The 23,652-nt window shown below is 38.9% G+C and overlaps 1 protein-coding gene across 50 annotated transcripts in view; it reads right to left on the reverse strand.

Annotated features, from left to right (window-relative positions):
- Positions 1-23,652, reverse strand: part of SATB1 (SATB homeobox 1) — a 121,688-nt gene that overhangs the window by 80,915 nt on the left and 17,121 nt on the right. For 11 of the 50 annotated variants that reach the window (XM_083705695.1, XM_083705707.1, XM_083705687.1 and 8 more), the window contains exons 2-5: positions 10,702-10,937; positions 6,703-6,879; positions 6,010-6,136; positions 5,165-5,288 (exon numbers count right to left, since the gene is read on the reverse strand). In XM_083705695.1, coding sequence (XP_083561821.1) covers positions 5,165-5,288; positions 6,010-6,136; positions 6,703-6,879; positions 10,702-10,912 — 639 coding nt within the window. In that variant the 5' untranslated portion in view covers positions 10,913-10,937. Of the gene's footprint in view, positions 1-5,164; positions 5,289-6,009; positions 6,137-6,702; positions 6,880-10,701; positions 10,938-12,705; positions 12,750-13,474; positions 15,761-23,652 lie in introns of those variants that run through there. The other 39 variants (XM_083705691.1, XM_083705690.1, XM_083705689.1 and 36 more) reach the window with 18 other exon arrangements.

Genomic DNA, 23,652 nt, shown 5'->3' on the forward strand with positions numbered 1-23,652 from the left:
CTTTCTAGTGGTTAAACAACGGCATCTCTCACAACATTCGAGTACAGAGGGGACAAAAGATAGAAAACGCCCAGTTCTAATATTGCAACTTTCTCCTTGCTCCCCGCCCTTACTTCAGACTAGACCAAATAAACATCAGCTTTAGTTTCCACTGTTTCATGCATGCACAGAAATGACAAATTAAAGCCCAGGCACTTGCATCACAAACCACACACAATGATTATACCGAAATCAACTAAGAGTTTTGTGGTATCTTAAAGGCCAACACATTTATTATGCCATAAGCTTTTGTAGATTAAGAGCCCAGTTTATCAGATGCATGAAATGTAATCCTCAATTGGCAGGTATTTATTACACAGATGGGACGCGGATGGCCTAGGGCACAGAGCCTAGGGCTTGCCGATCAGAAGGTTGGCGGTTCAGATCCCTGCAACGGGGTGAGCTCCCATTGCTCGGTCCGTGCTCCTGCCAACCTAGCAGTTCGAAAGCACGTCAAAGTGCAAGTAGATAAATAGGTACCGTTCTGGGGAGAAGGTAAATGGCGTTTCCGTGTGCTGCTCTGGTTTGCCAGAAGCGGCTTAGTCATGCTGGCCACATGACCCGGAAGCTCCCTCAGCCAGTAAAGCGAGATGAACGCCACAACCCGAAAGTCGTCTGCGACTGGATCTAATTGTCAGGGGTCCCTTTACCTTTATTACACAGATGCATAAGTGTAAAAGTTGGAGTTAAACAGCAATGAAGTAGAAAAAGCTCTGTGATAATTTGGTTCTTACTTTTTTTTTGCATTTCATTGCCATTTGACTCCCAACTATTACCTTTCCCACTCTTTTATGTCCATGTGTATAAATACCTGCCAACTGAGAATTACATTTAATCCACAAAAAGTTGCACCATAATAAATTTGTTAGTCTTTATGGTGCCACAAGACTCTTCTGTGTTTTTATTGCAGGAAGACCAACACAGCTATCCCTCTGGAAATGATTATAACTTCACTCCAAAATTATTGTTATAAAACAAACACATTTTAAATCTATATTTGAAGCCAAACAGTTTATAGGAAAAAAGTAATCAAACTAGGGTTCTTCTCTACATATCTATATCTAAATAAGCTCAAATATTCTTTACAATGATTAGGATGAAATGCAAACTAAAAAAAACCCTGGGGAGGAAAGCAAAGCAGAGCTGATGTGCCCCAAGGGCTATAAGTTAATTTTGCTTGGTGCAAGAAACCTTGATAAAATGGATCATCGGCTTTTATTTATTCATTCAAAAAGTCATTATGGCTGTTAGGAAAGTCTTAAGAACTTGACAGCCATATAAACACATGGAGCAAAACCCTAGAATCATACAAACTACAAAAAAATATTTTAAAAATAATTGTGGGGTAAATTAAGCTTGATTAGCAATGGCCATAATTCTTCATAGCTTCTGATGCAAAGTATGGTTTTGGATCCATCCAAACCCATCTCAGTCATAGATGGGACCCTCTTTTCTCTCCTCATGGCACTTGTGTCTGTGATAACTCAATAAGGTACCGTATTTTTTGCTCTATGACTCACTTTTTCCCTCCTAAAAAGTAAGGGAAATGTGTGTGCGTCTTATGGAGCGAGTGCAGGCTGCGCACCTATCCCAGAAGCCAGAACAGCAAGAGGGATTGCTGCTTTCACTGCGCAGAAATCCCTCTTGATGTTCTGGCTTCTGAGATTCAGAATTTTTTTTTCTTGTTTTCCTCCTCCAAAAACTAGGTGCGTCTTGTAGACTGGTGCGTCTTATAGAGCGAAACATACAACAATATCCTTCATTACAAAACTATTAATCCTTATCCCAAACAGATAGTCTCTTTTAGCTGTAACAAAACCAGCATCATGAACCATGCAAATCAAACTGAAATACAACATTTCCAATATATATATAATGTTCTATCCTGGTTTTGCCATATAAAACTTGGGAGATACAGACTGATCTAAATTATTGTAAAATATGTATTTTTTTCCAGATTCTTGATTTCAATGCTCTTAAGTGCACTTACACTAAAAATTATTTCTTTATATAACTGCAGCTTATACTGGGAGTGCTACATAAAGGTACAGATATAAGCAAATATAGCTTAGCATTGCATCATATCTACATTTGTAGACAAGCTGCAACTAGATTGCAATAAGATACCAAAATATGTAAAATGCTGCATCTTCAGATAACTGACTTGCACGTCTCCTGCCTTCACGTTATCAGATAGTGTTGTAAAGTGACTACATTTCTGTGCACTCTTCCAAGTAAATCTCAAGGAAAGAAAGCAAACTTACTTATGAGTAAACATGCATCACGTTGTGTTGCATGTTCTCTAAAAACGAGCAGACAGTTTAAGAACAGTGCACAAAGGACACATGTATGCAAACAAGCAATGTATATATTCACGACATGCGTCCTATTCTTTCTCTGGAAACCTCCCTTTTTCACAGGATTCTCGCACATTTTTCCATCCAGGTACTGAGCTGAATGTGACCTCCTTAACTTCAACGGCTACACATGCATCCAGAAATCTAAGGAATGGTTGTGCACAGTTAAGTCTTGCAAATATACTGCTGGAATAGTTTATAATTCCTAAAGATAGTAGTGATTGATTCCTCTATAAAAGCCACACTCTAGTGAGCTCTCTGAAGCTTATATATCATATTTTTCCATTTATAAGACTAGGTTTTTTTCCTAAAAAATAATGTCAAAAATTAGGCGGTGTCTTATACTCTGAGCAATCTCCCCCCCATTTTCTTAAATCTGAGTCCCCCAAAATATACATGGGGGTGTCTTATAGACAGAAAAATACAGTACTTCCTAAATACCCATGTTCTGTCTAAATAAACTTATTCTAAAGGACTTTCAGAAAGGGAAGAAGATGGGTTGTATATAATGGTGCTCCTCTGCTGATGGAAAGCACTTTTGATTCAGTCAGTGGAAGAGGGGGAGGGAAGGTGATTTTTCACGGATTCCCTTTCTCTCCCCCCCAGCCCCCCTGATCTCCCCCAGAGAGTTGGGGGGACCCTTTGAAGCAGCATGAAAGGTGTTATAGGAAATAGGGGACACTGGCAAAAATCACTTTCCTTGGCGATTCACTGATGGAAACCTCTGCTGGATCAGAGAAGCTTCTGTCAGCAGAGGCACATGAGCTATATTTTAAAGATATAAAATGTCCATTTTGATTATTAATTATTTATATGAAATTGCTTTACTATAGGTAAGATAATTCTGAGTAACAAAAGATCCAAGCTCAGGCAAGATTTATGTGGAAACAAGACCCACCCATTCCAGTACGATTCACTTCCAAGTATGTATTTTTAAGGCTGATATCCTAAACACAATAAAAATCCAGCCACCCTACTGACCCAAATGTAATAAAACCTATAGATAAACCAACAATTCGGCTAGAAATAATCACAGAGCTAGAATAGAAACTAATAAAATCTGTAGCTCAGGAAATGATCAGCTTAATTCTTGTCCCTGCCACGGAATACCGAGGACGCCTTTGGTTTCCTCAAACCGACAGATTTTAGCCTCTATCTACAATATTTAAAATAACAAGATTGTCTTGTGTTAAACAGTTGTTCGAAAGATTTCTGAGCTAACATACTTTATACATTCTGGAGCTAAGATCATTTCAAGCAGTTCAATGACGACTTGGGAGGCTTCGCATCATATAAATTAGCCCTACGTTACTATTAACAAGTTATGCTTTAAATGCCACAAAAGCCCTTTCTTAGCTAGTATGGGAGGCAGTTCCCACTTGCATTGCCTGTATGGTTGCCCAATGGTGCATGAGACTATATTGTCTAATGCCTTCTACTCAGTGCTATTTTTCTAGAAAAAGAGGGGCCGGAACTCACTATGAACGCCTCCTTTGATCTCTTATAATAGCAATGGCGCTCAGCTGAGAGTTGTCTGGACTGAGTTCCAGTGAGTTCCAGCTGTAGGGGGAAAAGCCCTGCTTCTACTCATGAGTCGATAGGTGAAACCTGAGTGTGAAGCCTCTTTTTCTATCTGACCTATCCACTGTTATTTGCTTCACTGTTCTGGGAATCTTGGCAAGCTGGTAGAAAAAAGTCTGGAGAAAAGCCTGATCAATTTCATGAGCAAATGAATCTAATTTTTAAAATTGGGTATGTGGTTTGTGTGTATGCCTGCACGCACACACACACACACCCTGTAGGCACAAGTAATAATAATATAATGAAATTTAGGTGGGGAAGTGTCAGTGAAATCGGCAACATTTTTCCCTTCTTGGGTTGCACCAGAGAGCAAGTGGGTGGGGAATAGTGACTCAAACAGTCACTGGACACATGCTGCTGGTTACAGAAAAGAAAGGAGAAATCAGGTAATCTTGCTTGTCAACAGTGACCAAAGAGGTATTTCTATACAAGGAAGAGAGGTTAAAATATGGAAATGAGCCATTCACATAATGGAATAACACTGGGCACTGAACTAAAAGGAAGCACTTCAAATAGAAAGCACCTGTTCACAGGTGGCACAAAAACGACACCACAGGAAAACTGAAATGAAATTGATGCGCATGCGGGAAGGCACATCTACAATATTTTAACAATCTGATGCTAGCACTGCGTTTATTTCGTGAATGCACACCAACAGTGGGAAAGAGCTCAAAAGCACTTTTAAGTGGCATGTCTGGAATCTGTCTTGCTCATTATACTGTTATTATGTATTTGGATTTGTCCTAATAATTTTTTGTTTTTTGTTTAGAACACATCATACATTCACACAAAATACTGAAGTGACTCTTTATTTTTATAAATTAGCATACTAAACTAGTTTGGTTTGATATAACACAACATTCAGATTCAGCAGCAGGTGTGACCAAGTTTAACTACTGCCACACACCCAATGTGCTCTATTAACACAAGTTACAATAATGCAGTTCAAATATCTGACATAAAAAAGCACCGAACTCCAGCTTTGTATTGATATTATTTCAGTATGTCTTTCACAGGATTAAACCTGAATAGTTGTTTAATAAATCTACTACATTTTAAGGTCTGATGAGGCAGTAAATGCAAATTTGCGTTTTTTGGGCAAGAGATTCCAGCGGCAACAGTCTGTAGAACCTCAAATCAATGTTGCCTGTGGTGTTTTGTTATTTATTGCATGTTATGCTAAGTACCTGTGAAAGGGGACATTCCTTGGCCAATGAACTCTGGTTCATATCCTTCAGTAAGTCCTTCAGAGCATTTCTTACTGTTGTGTGAGACCATTGTTCAGGAGGCAAGTCTTCTAGTTTAGGGCAACTATTTGAGACATAGATTAGAAAAAGGATTATTACAAGATTGCATTCTGCTGCAGAACATTCCTTTAAGACAGACAGATTTCATTTTGTGCATCAAGCAGATGCATCTGGAGATTGCTCTCAGTCTCCTGATTGTTCCGATTAGTTAATTACTTTATACAACACATCTGCTGTATTGATGCATGAATTATACATCAGCTGCATGTGGCGACTATTTTTTCATGTTACTTCTACCTTCCTGCTCTGATGCGCTTGGTAAAACAATTTAAGGTGTAATGCCTTCTCACGACTGATCATGAAAAGAATTAATATATTAGCTTCCCCCACTTTTAGTTTAGCGAAATTTAAAAAACCTCGACAGCAACAATAAGAGCGAACAAGTCATTCTTTCTTTTTTTTCAAAACGCACACAGATGGTGCTGTTCATGATATGCAAAAATATTTTTCTCTTAAGTAAACTTTATGTAAAATGCCTTCTTGTAATGCATCATTTAATTGACTAAAATGCAATATACTTTTAATGAGATACCAAAAGGAAAGCTATGAATCGCAGCTTTGTGAATATAAGGTTTCTACAATATTTTGGGGCGTGGGGTGGGTCCTGAAGAACTGCAGTAACAAAAGAATGCAGGTATTATTCTGAAGGGTGGCCTGCCTTAACTCAGCAGGAACTGAATATTCACAATATATCAAATTCTAGACTGCCACCCTGCGTGACATACCTGTGCAACTGGATTTTCAGTGTGACCACGTGATAAACATCCTGCAGCATGTCAGCTACTGTAGCATCAGGGGCATCTGTCACATAGGAGAGAGGAACTGGGTTCCATTTCCCAACCTGGATTAGTCCTGCACCAGACAGAAAGATTACAGGAAAAGAGGTTTAAATCGTGGGGCTGGTAATTTTACGAAAACAGGTAAAAGAATCCATGATTACGGGATTCTTTTATATTACGCAGTTATTTTTTAAATTCACAGTCAACCATGTATGTCCTCTCCTCTTACATTAACAGATGAGTGGATATTGAGCAAGTTACTGAAAAACATGCGTTTGTAAATTTCCCTGTAAGAAACAATAAGAGATGGCTCAGTCCTGGGCGGCGGGGGAAGGTTAACTTTCTCAACTGTCCACCTGCTGAAACGTATCTCTTCTTTATGGATCTTCAGTGGTATGGATTATTAAGGATTGTTACTCCACTGAAGGCATTTAAAAACAAAGCCATACTTGCAATATTTCACACGAGCAAAATATACGCTAAGAAAAATGCAATGCAAAATTTGAAATATACATTTTACATGGCTGCTGATTATAAGCACTAGCACGGTGTATCTGAAAATAAGGAATACCCTGTCCGCCCAGTCCCCCCACTAAAAGTAAATGAAGACTGTTTTGCAATTTATCAAGAAATGTTTACCTTTTGCTTGAGCAGCAGAGCTATGAGAATATCCAAGCGACAGCAATGCCATTTCAATCAGCTGGTTGAATAGCATGTCCTTCCTTACCAAAACAAATTCTGCATGCTCTTCTTTGCAATCATACTCAATGGAGTTTTCATAATGTTCCACTACACAGAAAACTGGAAGCATGGTTCCTGTAACACAACAATTTAAAGAAATCAAAATTTCCTTGTTACTTACATGTACTTTCTGAATGGGTTGTCAAAGAAATGCTATGCAGCTGAAATCCTACCCCCAGATTCCTGCCAGATATAGGCTACATCACACGCATACATCTACAAAATGCTATAGCAGGTGTATGTACAGGTCTTGGTCTGCTCTAGAATTCAGTACCTGCTTACAGAAACAGTGAGGTTGGCTGCAGAGAAATAATGTTGGTTGTCCTATCTGATTTGTTGCGAGCGTCTGCAATGTGACTACTTAAATACATACTGCAGAAGCCTTCAGAGCAAGCCATTGCAATGCCATCAACATAATTCTGTTTACAATAAAACTTCCCTGGTAGTGCCAAAAATACTGAATTACTAATTGTCACAAAATTTCACCTTTGTCTGGCTGTTCTTCAAATTTCACATTTACAAAACAGTGCAAAAAACACCCCCAAAAACCCAAACCCCACCCAATCTAATGCTAATTGTTTTTACTGTTTGAAAATAAGCAGGACACACTCAAGTTACATCTAACAAGATACACATTCTGGAAAGAAAACATTCTGGAAAGGAAAGAAAAGAAACACACACACCTACACAATTCTAATTATGTCACATTTACTGTAACCCAAGTTACTGCCATTATATGTACTTTGAGCAGCTAACTAGTAAAAAAAATAAAATACTGTGCCATACATGTGTGCACATAATTAACTTCCCTTTTTCTTTTTAAATTAATTTCAAGGGACTATTTTTACATTGCTGTGGTCCCAATGTATCAAGATGAAGAAAAGGTTTATAAATCATACATCACATCTCTCATGGATCTCAATGAGATGACAGCATTGCCAGTGAAACAGGCTAGGCCTTTTTTAAACATCGGAATATTTGTGGCTCTTAAAATTTTGCTTTCCTTTGAGCTAGATTTGGAGTAATAGCCCACTGTTCACGCAGCACCATACAAGTATTACTCACTTGCTATAGGAAGGAGCTGTTCTTGCGAAATTACAACTGATGACTTAAATGAGAGGGAAGTTGCATGTAAATATAAACACCTACATCCCACTAAGCCAGAGGCAGAACTCTGGCTGCCTACAGTGATGCAGATCAGATCCCCTTACTGACAAGATTTGAAAGGGTTAAACAGCCGCTACACGGGAGATGTCTCATGGCATAGTGCCAGGAGGGCATAATCTTTAGCATAAATGATGGCAAAGGTTACTTTAACAGGGCGCCCAGGATCGCCAATTAGTCCTACAACGTTAATGCCTCTGTAAGCACTGCCCTATCTACATTTACAGAAGTCATCCAATCCTGCAAAGGTATATAATGCATACTGCACTTGTAAAAGTGATTTATCGAAGACACTGAGGTAACTTGAACTATAGAATCTCTTTGTTCATTTGGTTCTCTTACACACACAGTAGCAGATTACAGTGAAAGGCTCCATTTGAATTACCTCTGCACTGAGCAGTTCACCACCAGAGAAATCAGTTTGGCAAATCAATCCTTTCAGGGTTGCTCAGAGAGATGTACAAGCTTCTCTTGGTTTGCTGAATAGGTTCAGCACAGACCACAAACCTAAACATTTGCCAATAATTTGCATCTTATATAGCAAGATGCTTCAGGAAGTTGTGTTTGGTTTGTTTGTTTTTTTAAAAAAGACTAGAGCATGAATATCATAATGTAAATTGCTGGTTTCTTCCTGGGTTCACTTGTCAGAGCTTGGATAAAATCTGCTTCACAATATGCTTTGACCCATCACTAAATACACAAAGCATGGGAGTAGGGGACTGGATGGGATTGGAACGACTATTAAAAGCCTAACTGCAGAATCTGCACAGATTTTTGCATGCTTTAGAAATACAGTATCAACTTGTGCTTACTCTATGCTTCCCTCCTACTGACCGCAAAGTAAGAATATTACATTATTTGGAGGGGGGGAGTAGAAAGCCTCCCAAATAAAGCACCCTGGATTTACCTCCCAACTGTGATAAATACAGATTTATTGTGGTATTTTGTATTATAATGGGAAAGTCAGTGTTGTTATTGTGTGAAAGGCCTGCAAGCTCCAGCACTTAAAACACAAACGCCCTTCTCAAAGAAGCAGCGCCTCTTCTTGATTACTCTTTTGATATCCCCCTGTAGCTACCAAAAGGTATCATCTGACTACAGATGTTAAATCTCAACAACCTGTCACAAGTGCCCTTCTATTAAATGTGAAAAATGCTAGACAGGAGACCACAATCTCAGCTAGCTGATCACTCTTGCAAGTACTTGGCAAGATCTCCAAGTGCAGCAACTTTATAACCTTCTAGTATTAAAGGGGAAAGCACTGGTCAGTGCTCAATGCTAAAAATACAGCATGATTTAAACCTGAAGGCAGTGTTAGAGGTTTTGCCGAAGGTTTATGAGTCTATGTAAACAGCACGTCTGCCATAAGAAGCAGAGAAGTCTGTAGAATCCTTGTCTAAAACTGTCCTGGCATTAAAGTTTGCTGTACAAATATCACATAATACCAGAGACAGCTGAAATCTCCTATTTAGGAATTTATGGAACTTATATGTTTGCAGGCGTCAGAAAGTCTTTTTTATATAGCCCCAGTGCTTCACAGCATAATATTAATGCACTCTGTTTAAAAAGCAGCAATAAATTATATTTTTAATGCCTTACCCTGGCTTTCTTAAGATGCATACATTCTTGGCAAACAATCAATAAATAGGGTAATCATGAGCAGAGGCCAAAGAATTTGCTGAAGTGCTGTTTTTCCATTTTTAATAGATACAGATCTAACAATACGGACTGCTGTGTCTGTTCATTCCAAGATCAATATATTCTTTGTTTTCGCCAATCCAAGGAAAAAATAAATGATTGTATGATAAATGTTATGCATCAGAATGAAATGCCATTGCCTTCTAACTCTCTGTGTTTAATTGTCTTGGTTAAATTTTGTATTTTGCTTAGCAAATGCAAGAAGAAATCTGAATTATAAACTAGTAGCAATTACACTGAGAAAAGGAGTGCTAAAACAAAAGCCAAATTATATACAGTACATTTAGATATAAATTAACATGACTGTTGTGTATGATCCACAAAAATCATGTATACTATTAATTTTACTTTAAAATATTCATAATACAAGACATAACGCAGACACACACATACCACAATCAGTCACCGGCTCTAAAAGTGTCTCTTTCTTGTGAGAACGTCTAATTACAGCAAACCAGTCATTGAACAATATGACACCCAAGTTGTTCATTGCTCAGTAATGAATTGTACTTAAGGAAACAAAGTGCGAAAAATGGTCATCATAAAGGAGTTTTCCACTGAACACCAAAAACGCTTTGCATCACTTTCTTGAAGCCAACTAGCAAATGCAGTCAACCTTCCAATTTTGGACTCTTGTCAAGAGTAGAAGGAGAAATCTGGCTTTTCAAGAACCTATTATTAATTCACAAGCTATAAAAGTGTTTTGCTCAATGCCCCACACAGAACGAGCTTATTACAAGAGTTATCTTTGACTGGTAGCAGTAGTACTAGGTTCTCAACAAGATGGGTAATCTGAAGGTAAGGAGTCTTTTTCCCCCTATTAAAAAGGACTCCACCCATAAAAATGCTCCAACCAATAATACAGTTCAACATTCCAAATGCCAGGATGAGATACACGTAGTACAGAAAGGTAGTACTGAAATACAAATTATTTTTTTTAAAAATCTTGGAAATATGTTTCTTCTAAAAGACACTATATTGGTTTTTTAATATATATATAAAAATAATGTTCCATATTCAGAATTATCGTGTTACCTTTTCTAGCATGTGTTTTCATCAGATGTCCAGAGTGTTTTAAAGGCACTCCTTGCATTTTAGTTCCTGTACTTCCAAGTCTTCCTCTTCCTAACGGGCTCCCATTCTGCTCCAAGCGGGCAATTTTGGCTGGTGGACCCTTCGGATCGCTTACATTGTTAGACATTTCTGAATGTTCTTTCCCCTGAGTTGTCTCGTTCAAATGATCCATACTCAGTCCCGCCTCTAAAGATCACCTGCCATGATTTAAAAAAATATATATGTGTTGTATACGCGTGCGTAGTTTTATGTAGGCAGCTTTACACATGTACATGATACATCTGTATAGCATGTTCACATAATATTAAATATGTACCTTAAAGAAAAATACACTCTCAGGAAATTTGCTTCATTGTCAAATTATCTCAAAATCTCAGGAATTTCTAAGCCTACTAAATACATTAACTGATTTACAGTATATACAGGATTTGTATCTTAAGAATTCAAGAGTGAGAATAGTAGGTGTGACTGATTAAGTAGCATTCACACAGTAATATACCCACTGCTATAGGTCTCTCAGGTGTATGTTGTAAGGTTATGCTTTTGCACCAAATTTCTTACTTTATCAAAATATTTCTGTTTAATAAAGAGAAGTCGTATATTGTTTTCTCCTTAGGAATAAAGAGGATAAGACTTTCAGCTAGGCATGCAACAGATCAAACTAGTAATATGATACAACCATACGTATCTTTTAATATATAAAAATACCCAGGTTCCCATTGCTCAACTGTCCCTGGGAATTTCTTTTATGTAGCTTAACTTTTTAAACTTAGGAATTAGGTTGATCAACAACAAATAAAAAGATGTAGGTATGTGTTTTCCACATTCAACAGCAGAGTTAAGAAATGCTAGGGCAACTATCACATCTTATAAAAGTCACGTGGAAAAAACATGTCTCTTTGGACAATCACAACTTTTGGGGGAAATCATATTACAAACCTTTCAGTACTTAAAGAAATCTCTGATACATTTTGGATAAATATTAGAACACTGACAAGAGATGTGAAATGAAATAACAAAACTACATACAACTTACGGTATATTCAGTACTGAAACAGACACCACTGCTTTTGAAATTTTAATTCAGTTCACCATGATTGCTAATTCGTTTTTAAATCGTCATGTTCAATGATACACAGTAAAAGTTACAGATAAGTACTGTTAACACTGACATGTCACACAGAGAGGGAAAGAAGCTGTTGACTCCTTTGAAAATGTGTGAAAGGTTTCGATGGTACTTTCATTCTGGATGAATACTTACTTTAAAATATGGTCTCTGCCACCTTTCCTAATTAAGGTTTATCTACAATGCCTGCTTTATTATATATATATATCCAGTATGATCTCTAAGAACAGGTGACCAGTCATTTATGAAACAGTACTTACACCACTGAGCATAAACACTCAAACATGGGGGCAGGGAAGGTACAGTTAAATAGAAAGAAATAGACTTGTGAATACAGAATGCAGAATAAATCAATTACACTTCTCCAGTTCTGACGAAATCCTCATTTTGGTGAAGATGCTGTATATCCCTATTGTAATTTGTTTCTTGTTTAATCATACACTGCTTTGTCTTGCATGAACACTGTGTTTATCTGAAGGTTTAGATGCAACCTTAAGAATGCCAGCTGAATAAGTATAAAGTTTAGAATATAATGGTTATTTATCCTTACACTCTAGGGTGACATGCTGAGAACCAAAGGTTTACCGTTGATTGTGGTCCCATCTGTTTTTGGTTATGAGTCTCATTAACAATAAATATGCCTACTTTAATCACTTTTTTTAATCAAGATTATTCTTTTTCATTACATTAACTGCTATTTAACCCAAAACTGCACATCTAAATTACCAACATCTATAGCATTTGGTAGTGCTTCACCAGAACAATTTGTCTGAGATTCTAGTTTTTCTCTTGTACTCAAACAGGCAAGTCCCTGTCACTCTCTAAAAACTAACACTCACCTGCTAGAAAGAATAGCCATCACAAGCCAGCTCTCCATTACCTCCTGCCCAACCAACAAAAGTGATAAGATTACAACTCATTTAATGTATATTGCCTAAACACATGGAGCAGGTCATTTTAAATTGGACTTCGAAGACCCGCCCACCATGCATCCTTTTAGCTCAGCCACCTTGTAAAAAGAGTTGTGTCGCAAAGCAAGATTGTGTGCACATAAAACACCTAATTTACTAATTTCGAACTCTATGCTAAAGTTCATCAAAACCTCCACCTGAAATAGTAATGAGTAACTGTCAGCATGGTTTGCCTATAACAACTCTGAAGATGACAGGGCCAAAAGCTTCTGCCTGCTTCACCTTCAAGCATTTGTTCTATGCACAAGTTTCCAGCACAAACATTAGTTTCAAGGTACAATTTCCTAAGTGCACTACTAACATAGCAATATGACATTCTAAGCATTTTTCTTCTAAAAAAACGGGACTCAGCTGTCAGAGCCATCCTTCCTCTAGGAGAATGGAGTATTGTATTATACCTTCAACACTTCGAGAGTTAGCCCCCTCCCCTTTCTTCTCTTTCCCCTCCTCCTCTCTCCAGATAAAACCCCTTAATCACATTTAAGAGAGGCTCTGTTCTTATCCATTCCATATGGCTGTCATAATCCAGGCCAAGCTTTCACTGTGACCTTTTAAAGAGACAAAGAAGCAAAACACTATCTAGAAACAGGAACACTGCAGTTTTGAGCGAAATTTTATAAAAAGACCTGAAACTCACCACTTCAAAACTTGACAGCATATAAATAATGGAAACAAAGGAGATTTCCTTTGCACACCGATCTCTTGAAGAGGAGGAAGAAGCTCAAGTCTGATGTTTTCTAAGTCCTTTTTTTAATCAAAAAAAATTAAGGAAACCTGGAGGATACCTCCCTCCCAAAATTCTATTTTTCTGGGGAAGGGGAAACACATAAGCAAAGCATCACAGCCATGGGAGGGGGAGGCAAGAAGCGGGGGAGGGGGGAGGAGGGCAGAGGTTCCAATTAATGTACTGAGAATCGTAGTCTCTCCAATAACGGGGAATGAAAAAGTCTAAAAAATTAACCAGACAAGTGTAATGCTCACAATAATAAAAGTTTCTATTAAAGGAAAAGAAAAGTAAAACTGAGATAAGTGGTAACCTGTCTAACTCTGCTTTCAAAAAAGTGTAAATCAGAGAATGAAGATGGGGAGGAAATGAAACAGCTCTTCTGCCTAATATTTCTGAAAACAGAAAATGTATTGATCTTGTCCCTTACAATTATTTTCTAATAAGACACAGGCACACACAAAAATAGAAGCTAAAGACATCCCTTCCCCCTTCCACCCAAAAAACTAATCCAAAAACTTTCTGCATAAACCCTCCATAGAAAAAGAAACATAGCAAAAAAAACGTAAAAAGGATATTAGAAAAGTTCCAGTAAAGGCACTAAAATTCAGTTTCACTATTGTCCTTGCTGTTCGGGGTTTTTTTTTATAATCATCATCATAATAATGCAGAAAGCCTCTCCTTCCTCATTAACCCAGAGAGATTGCGTTTGGGGAGGGAGGGAGGGAGGGAGGGGGGAGCGGAAGGAAACAGTCACCACCAAAAGTAAAAAAAAAAAAAAATCACTTCGGAGAAGAGAATAAAAAAAATAAAATAAAAAATAAATCTACTTCCGAAGACTTAGGAAGAAACGAAAGCTGGGGAGAGAAGATGAGAGGAGGGTGCAAGAAGGGAAAACCAGGTTACCCCAAATAGTAATAACAAAATAAATCCTGTGAGCTTTCAAAATTCTTGTTGTCCCTCGGCTGGCTATTATGGTTATTTAGGCCGGTTTGGTGGTTGTTGCTGGATGTTACAGGGTGGTGTGTCTGCGTGTTTGCGTGTGTGTGTGTGAGTGTGTGTCCCCCGGACGTTCGTTGCTTGCTTGCTTGCTTGCTCGCTCTCCCTCTCGCTCGCTCGCGCTCTCCCTCTCTCTCTCTCTGTCCCCATTAAATTATTAGTTGACTCATCACTCCTCCTCCTGCTCCTGCTGCTGCCGCCGCCGTCCCTTCTCCTGCTCCTTCCTCTATTGCTTTCTGCTCCTGCCGCCGCCGCCGCCGCTTCTTCCTCCTTCTCCTCCTCCTCATTTTAATACAAAATAACACCGAGGGCCACCGGCTTTTTTTCCCCCTTTCTTTTTTTTAAATATGTATACAGCCCAAGACAGGAGGAGGACGTAGCCTCCCTGCTGCTGCCTGGAGCTCTTCCCCGGCGGCCCCGGATCATCCGACGCGTCCTGGGAGGGAGACAGAGAGAGACACAGAGACAAGCAGAGGAGGAGGAGGAGGTGGCGGCGGCGGCGGTGGAGTAAACTGGGGCGGGAGGGGGGGGTGGAAGGGAGAAAGGACATCTAGAAGGGGAATTGGATTAAAAAAGGGGGCTGGAGGGTTAAGGCTGAAGGGGGAGGGGGTTAAAAGTGGGGGGGGGGGAGAGAAAGAGAGAGAGAGAGAGGCAAAGGGAGGGGAAAGGAGAGAGCCGAGGGGTGTGCGATTTCCGGCACAGGGCGCGCAAGAATTTGTAATCAGCTTGATTAGTGTGAGGCGGCTGTGCATTTATTACACACAATACCCAGAATAACAGGGAGCAATGCGAAAGCTGGGAGAGGGGAAGAGATGCCGCCGGCAGCTGCACGAGGCGAAAACGATTAGGGAGTGCGGAACGGGCTGGCGAGAGGGACAGGCCAAAAACAGCGGCGGCGGCAGAAACGGAGGCCACCTTCCTTGCGCAACGAGAGAGGGCGCGCAGGGGTTGGAGAGTCTGTGGAGAGGGGAAGAGGAATCAAGGAACCGGGGAAGGGAAAGCAAGGAACAGCAGGCGCTACTAGAGTCTTGCAACCGTGCGATAAACACACACACACACACACACACACACACAGAGAGAGAGAGAGAGAGAGAGAGAGAGAGAGAGAGATATCTCGTCTTCCCAACATCAGCCCGGAGCAGCCATGACCTAAGCAGGAGAGGGCAAGGGCGCACGCACGCCCATCGGGTGCCAAAGGCGAAGGGAGGAAACTCCGGTAGCGCACTCAACAGACTTAGAAACAAAGTAGGAATCGGAAGAACGTGGGCATCTGTGCGGACAGAGAGATCGCCGGGGACCGGGGGGGGGGGGGGAGAGAGAGAGAGCAGGTGCCTGCGAGGCATGGAAGCATATGGCTGGCAGTCATGGTTCCATAGCGAGGGAGACAGGATGTAGTGCGCCTGTGTATATTCTTGTTTGGGAGCGGGGGCGTTGGGGGGGGGACCTTAGAGGTGAAAGTTCTCCTTTCGAAAAGTTGGCAGGGTATCAGCAGATCTGCAGTCTACATGCCAGTTCAGGTGACCCGGCTGCAAGCAAATATTACATTTGGGCAGGCAACGTTGTCTGTTGTAAACACGAATGTGTGTGCACTGCGTTGTATTTCCATGAAAGTAGTTCTGCCGAAAGAACAGGTTGCATTGAAGATGCTTTTTTTGGGGAGCGTGCCACTAACAAGCAGAATAATTCGGATCTCTAGGACTGGGGTCTACAAGCCTAGCAAAAGCCAGATTGCACCCATTTGTAGGGGGTCCTTAGCAACATGTCAAAAGGTAACAATTGGCAGTCATTCAATGGAGCCATTCCATATTGAGACTCCAGTGTACTTCTGTGTCTGGTATTGTAAATAGTGATACTTTCCATAGTTAAGGTGACAGTTATCTTACATGAAGTGTCTTGCAGACTGTAAGTGCAAGAAACCTAGTAATAAAAATGGATTAACCAAGAGAACTTTCAGGCTTAAACCTAAGCATGTTTATTTGGATGTAAATCATGTTGGCTACAATAGGTTAAGCTGACATTTGAAGTCTTTTTCTATTAAATGGGGGAAATGGACAGAGTACCACAACACAGGAGTTATGATCTGACAGTGTAAGGAACTTCATATACTTCAATTTTTGTTTTGCACTGAGGGAGGGGTGAAAGTGAAGGCAGACAAGCATTAAAACAACTCCTTAAAGGTGAAAGAAAATTACAAGAATAGGACCCTTGTCATCCTGTCCCAGTGCTGCATTCATCCAGCAGAGAGAAGGACTGAATACTGCCGTTTGTGATGAAAAGTTGGAAATGAACAATAGTACAAAGACAGTATGAAACTGGGCAGACATAGTCATCTTTAATAACCTAGAAAAAATGTCTAATGCTGTTTATCTTTGTTCACGTGAATAAATTCACAATAATAATGAACAGTCAAATACATGAAAATGTGGTACTGAACACTTTCCAAGTTAGAAAAGCTATGGGTCGCTGGTCGAAATGGAATTTAGTATACCTTCCACATTGGTGGAAGGAAGACCAGTGCTTAGGGACAGAAAAGTACAGAAGGCGGTAAATTATTTATTTGCAACTATAATAATTATAATTATGAGCACTATAATGCACATGCTGTACCAGCTAGAGAAGGAAGAAGACCACACTGGCAGATAGGAAGAAACAGTCTGCAAACAATCCAAGGGGATAGATGCTTATATACTGATAATGATGGGGGTGGTGGAATACAAGTTCACAAACATGCTGGCTGTGATCCAGAGACCAGTTAAGCCAGACAACTTGAAATACAAGATACTTTCATCTTACTCCTTCATTCTTTAACCCAAGTACAGCAACATAATTGGCTTCTGGATCAGACTAATTATTAATTGATGTGTATGACTGGCAGAATCTTTACTTGTGTTACCTCAAATGCAAATGTATTTTTAAAAAACAAGAAATGAGGGTGCTGTCATATAAACTTAAGGAGTTTTCCTAAATAGGCAACAGGAAGATGATTCTTTCATAACATGCACAATGAAAAATGCAGCATTATGAACTTTGAACACAGAAAGAGTACAAATTAGTAAATGCTCAGAAAAACAAGTGTATTAAACGCACGCACACACCTTACTATAACACCAGAAGAAAGCATCAAAGTTACACAGAGAAATATAGGCTGACGTCTACTGAAGTAAACACAAATACCAAAGAGTGTGTGCAGAAAATGGTAATGGGGTGAAATGTATAAAATATTTATAACAGCCAGCAATGCACAGAATAGATTATTGTGTTAGAAATAAAGAGCATGAGGCCTGAAACATAACAGTGTTATACAACAGAGTTATTTCAAGGAGTGCAGCTGAAGGTGGAATAATTTAACATTCAGTGTGTCTGTGGGCTTGCCCAGAGACACACAATATTTATTGCTGGTGACTTCACACATGCATCTTTATCACTCAGTATCCCCAACACATGCAAGTGATTACCTGCATGTGTAAAACACCCACCACGGATCAAGCAATTGCATGCTTTGTATCCCTTTGCATTATTTCAAGAACTGTTATTACGTTGCAGTTCAGCTAATGACTATCCAGTGATGAGCATTTACAGATAGGTAGCCGTGTTGGTCTGCCATAGTCAAAACAAAAAAAATTCCTTCCAGTAGCACCTTAAAGACAAACTAAGTTAGTTCTTGGTATGAGCTTTCGTGTGCATGCACACTTCTTCAGATATCTGAAGAAGTGTGCATGCACAGTGATGAGCAGTGTATGAGATCATCCAGGGAGACCCTTCTCAATGTTTCTCCACTGGCAGCAGTTAATTTGGTGAGGACATTTAATGGGCCTTCTTTGTGTGTGCTGCCACCATAGCCCTGGAATTCCTTTCCCCCTGAAATTCAACTACCACTCACTTGGTTGACCTTCAGGTATCAGGTGAAAGTCTGGCTGTTTGTTCAGTCCTTTAGACAATAAAGTTGCAGGTTTGATGTCCTTGCTGCAGTCCTATGTATGCATGTATGTATTTATATTTGTTTTAATTGAAATGGCCAGTTTATTCCTCTTATTGTACAACATCTAGAGAGATTTGGATGCAAGGCTGCATACTGGGAATTAATATAGATAAAATAAATATGCATGAATGTGAATCAGTCCTAAGCTTGTAGTCTTTAAGCCAATTCATCCAATACAGTCTCGTGGACACCAGTGACACTACTCCAGAATAACTTTGCTCTTAGTTTGCCTTATCTTTCTACTTGCATTAGCTTTAAGAGTTAAGACAATTACTTCACTGAAGTTTGAGTACAGGCCACAAGCCAGTTAAGACAATATCTGTGTATTTAAGACTTTTTAGTTCCGATACCACGAATAAATAGGTGGCTCACAAACCACTTGGTTCAGAACAGTCCCAAATGCTTAAAAATAGATTTTAGGTATACTGTTTCATGCAGGAGAGGGGGGAAAAGGGAAGTCCTTTCGCACCAGCAAAAGTCCATTCTACTGGAAGACAGCCACAATTGGATAACACCCTCTAACAATGTAATCAGCAAGCTATTTAAAATTCTGAACCTGTATTTATACTTGTTTAATCCAAATTAAACTGATTTTGATCCAAGTACACAACTTTAAGTGATTTCTCAATCAACTCTAAAACGAAGTCCACATTCTAAAATAGGTGACCAGTCAGACTTTTTGTGTCCTTTGCATTCATTAATCTGAATTCTGAATAGGATTTCAACCATGGAAGCATATGTCAAGCACATCCAGTCCTTGACAAAGACTATTAAAAGTATCCAGATTGTGGTTGGATACAGTTAAAATCTTTTGACAATAAACGATCAAATCATAATGAAAGGGATTCATTGTTGTTTTGAATCGTCATACAAGAAGTTAGGTATCTTTCCTGGAATATCATGGTTAAGGATAAATTAAGAGAGTACTGTGATAAAGTAATGAACCTGAAACAAAAAATCATGTAGTACCTAGCATGGTGATAAACAGATATCAATCAAAAGCAATCAATATTAGTGTTCTAAAAATGCATATACCTCCATATCACAAATTGCTTCTCTGTAATGGGCTAAAACTTGGAATGCAAACAAACTGAATGGTATGGAAACGTAGACATAGGAATTCTAAATGAGAATGGGTTATATCCAAGTAGACGCAATGAAAATAATGGGCCTAAATCTGAGGAACTGAGGCAGATAGTGGGGATGAAAGATGAAGTTCTAGGCCTAATAGATAAAATAAAAACCGACAAATCACCAGATCCAGATGGCATCCACCCGAGAGCTCTCCCAAATAACTGAAATGTGAAATTGCTGGTGTTCTGTCAAAAATATATAACTTGTCCCTCAGATCAGCTTTCATACTTGAGGACTGGAAAGTAGCCAATATAACATCAATTTCTAAAAGGGATTAGAAGCAGGGTGGGGGGAGGACCCTGGAAACTGCCCTAGGAAAACCGGAAAATATTGTTAAAGATAAAATAACTAAGCATGTAGAACAAGCCTCACTGAAGAAGACTCAGCATGGCTTCTACAAGGAAAAATATTTTCTCATGGACCTTTTAGAATTTTTCTTAAGAGTGTCAACAAGCATATAGAAAGAGGTGATCTAGTTTAAAAAGTTTAGTAGTCATGGAATAAAAGAAGAGGTCCTCTTGTGGATCGGGAATTGGATCAGTATTAGGAACCTGCCACAACGTAGGTCAAAGCTCTCTACAGATCCCACCCTGCAAATATTCGCTGAAAAAATATTGGATGGTGCTACAAGAGGTACCCACTGTATTACTACTATTAGGCTATATTCTGAAAAATATTAATCAAAATTAACATCATTGACGTGATCCATCTCATGCAGGTGGCAATAAAGATTTGTTTAGCCAAATTAAGTGGGAAACACAATATTCTAGCAATTAAAGACTGGTTGAGTAAGTTCTGGGACGTGGCTATTAGAGGAAAATATCTATCTTAAATCAAGGGTGCACATACTCATTAGCTGTACAAATTTCAGAATAAATGGTGTGTGTTTATATTTTTAAAGAGGCTATGGATAGATGGCTTAGAAAACATTGGTGTACACGTGGAATAATATTTTGCTATGGTATAATGGAATGGGGTGTTACTTTATATAAAATATTAATTTTATTAACTAAATGAAACTAATGGATGGGGGGAATAGTTGTGTCTTGTATACTATTTGTAAGCAGTCATTGCATTGTGTTTCTTTGCAGCCTATCACTGAGCTGTTCCTGCACCTGGTAGTTTCTTTATCTCTTTAGCTTATAGCAAGGACAAAATATTCCTCCTAGAAGCCCCAGCAGTAAATTCCAATTTTACTTTTTATTTTACTTTTAGAACTCAGGGGATGAAGTTTATATCAAAATAGAGAACAGAAAACACTCCAGCACAATGCAAGCAAAACTTACTTATTAGTTTTATTTTATACACTGAAATCAGACATGCAAAGGGTTTCTACTTTCAGCTGGCTATTTGGAAGAGTATGGAAAATATATAAACTATCAGTTATTTTTATTTGATCATCTGATCAGGTATTAATCGAGGCATACATACCTTTAAATTAAAGGGTAAAACAAAAATTTGTGTGCCAAATGTAACAGTGCTATATCCCTAAGTGACATTGTGACTGATTGCTGGTACTCAGTCAGATTGGACTCTTTGAAATTTATGAACATGGCTAAGTTATGGCTATTAATTTCACTGGGTTTACTCTGAGTAAAACTTAGTTGAATACCACTCATTACAATGATGGTATCAGCACATTTCTGTAGAGAAAATGTGAAGGCTTCAGAAATACTTGTTAATACAGATCTGAATATTGGAAGATGCACAACATTGTAATTGATTTGTATGGAATCAATAGTTGAAATTACAGTTAGAAACTGCTTTCTGATCAAACAGGTTCTTTCTTAACCATTGGCTTTACAAGTTATTACCGGTATATTAGCAAATTATTGCTCAGATCAGAGCGCTATTTTGAGTCACATAAAGTTAAGTGTGGCACAGAAATGAGAGATGGTCAGACCCAAATGCGTGTGCAACTGGGGAAAACTCAGCAATGCACAATCTTAAGAAGTTTTCAGATACATTGGTACCTGTTGTCAACCTTAGATGGGTCTTCAGCAATTTCGTAAAAAATCCTTAACTGCTTAAATGCTTCCTTAAATGCCCTTCACATTATTTTCAGTAATACTGTATCAATTTTGTAAGAGAGATCTGTATTTTATCCTCACACAAATACGGAGAGAGGTTATGGCTGGGAAAGTGCTTGATTTGGCTGGTCAATAAGCTGAAATCCAAACAACCATTTGAATTTGGATTTCCAGTTAATAACTTTTGCTCTTAACATTTACATTGCAGCTGATGCAATTGTTAATAAATATATTAACATTTATATTGCACATGAAATAGTGCTACCCCACTTAACACAGAAAGCATGCTGCCATAGCTGGCTTGGTAGAAAGACAGAAAGTCTCCTTACACTGAGTCAGACCATTGCTCTATCTGGCTCAGAACTGGTTACAGTGACTGGCAGTAGCTCTGTCGTCAGAAGAGAGATTTCCCATCCCTCTGCGGAGTAACAAACGATTGAACCTGTGACCTTTAGCATGCATGTTCTCTAACCAACGAGTCATGCCCTTTCCTAACACCCACTTTAACATCTATACAAAGCTTTGGGGTTATGGTATTAATTAGCAATACATGTTTGTAATCTCAGTACTATATTCTCAGTAGGGTATACCACAAGAAAGCTGTATCTCTCTCAGAGTGATCACACAAATTTTGCATTTATGTTCTCTTTGTTATGTTCTGAGAGCATTCTATGAAATGAAAACTGCTGTAAATTCTCCAGGCTTGTAATTAATTGTAGTTGCAAATTCCTTTCTTGTGTATCTGCCACCAATAAGGCAGATCCTTTACAGATTTATCTGGAAGTAAACAACATTTAACTCAAGGGGACTTGCTTCTGAGTAGACACAGCTCACACTCTTGACCACTTTATATGCAGTACATTATTTTAATAAGCAGAATGTGGATCATGTTACACAATAGCTAGATTACTGGTAAAATAAATGGACTAAATTAATAAAAGGCATTTTCTTTAAATTAACAGAATAGTAAGCCTGCCATTTACATGGGGGTCATGTTTCAGGGATTGAGCCTAAAGCCAAAATCACATATAGTCAAAACCCATTTGGTTCAATGGTGGGTAGAATGCCAAAGTTTTGGGGGTTTTTTGCCAAGCATGTAAAGCTAAATGTGCACAAGTTAAATCATGGGTAGGCAAACTAAGGCCCAGGGGCCAGATTTGGTCCAATCGCCTTCTAAATCCGGCCCATAGACGGTCCAGGAATCAGTGTGTTTTTACATGAGTAGAATGTGTGCTTTTATTTAAAATGCATCTCTGGGTTATTTGTGGGACATAGGAATCTGTTCTGTTTTTTAAAAAAATATAGTCCGGGCCCCTCACAAGCAGGGGTGGACCGGCCCCTTGCTGACCCCTGGGTTAAATGCACGTAAGTTGCAACACATTTATGAAGAAGAAATCTTTGGGTGTCAGAGCTAAGAAAAATGAAACCTAACCTACAGGTAAGTTGCTCTGAAATGGTAACTAGTAGTTGATCAGATGGGTCATAGGAGCCCTGTGGCATGGAACTACAGAGGGGCATGTGGTTTCTTTTCATTATGAAGAGATTCCAAACATCTCTTATGAAGAGATTGTGCACACAGTGGAGGTTGCTTTCTTCACCTCCTTTTAGCAACAGTCCCTCATGTCACATAAAGTACAGCACTGTTACAAAAGTAACATAAACCCAAACAAAGGAAGAGGAGAAAGATAATAAGTAGCAGACATACATCCTATGAATAGTTACTTATTTGCAGAAAGTAGCTTTAAGCAGTTTAAATGTACACAGGATGGCAGTCTTAGAGCTTGGAGCACCACATACAACTTCGGGCAAATTTTAAACTATGCAAAATGGACATATTCTGAGGTAAGAGAAGTAGTAACCCACTAAAAGGTGCTTTTCACTATACCTGTCAACTGACAAAACATCCTTTGGATATGTTGGCGTCTTCCTTTCGGAAAATATTAAGAAGG

The sequence above is a fragment of the Podarcis gaigeae genome (genome assembly GCF_964106915.1).
Source record: "Podarcis gaigeae genome assembly, chromosome: 12".
Taxonomy (NCBI): domain Eukaryota; kingdom Metazoa; phylum Chordata; class Lepidosauria; order Squamata; family Lacertidae; genus Podarcis; species Podarcis gaigeae.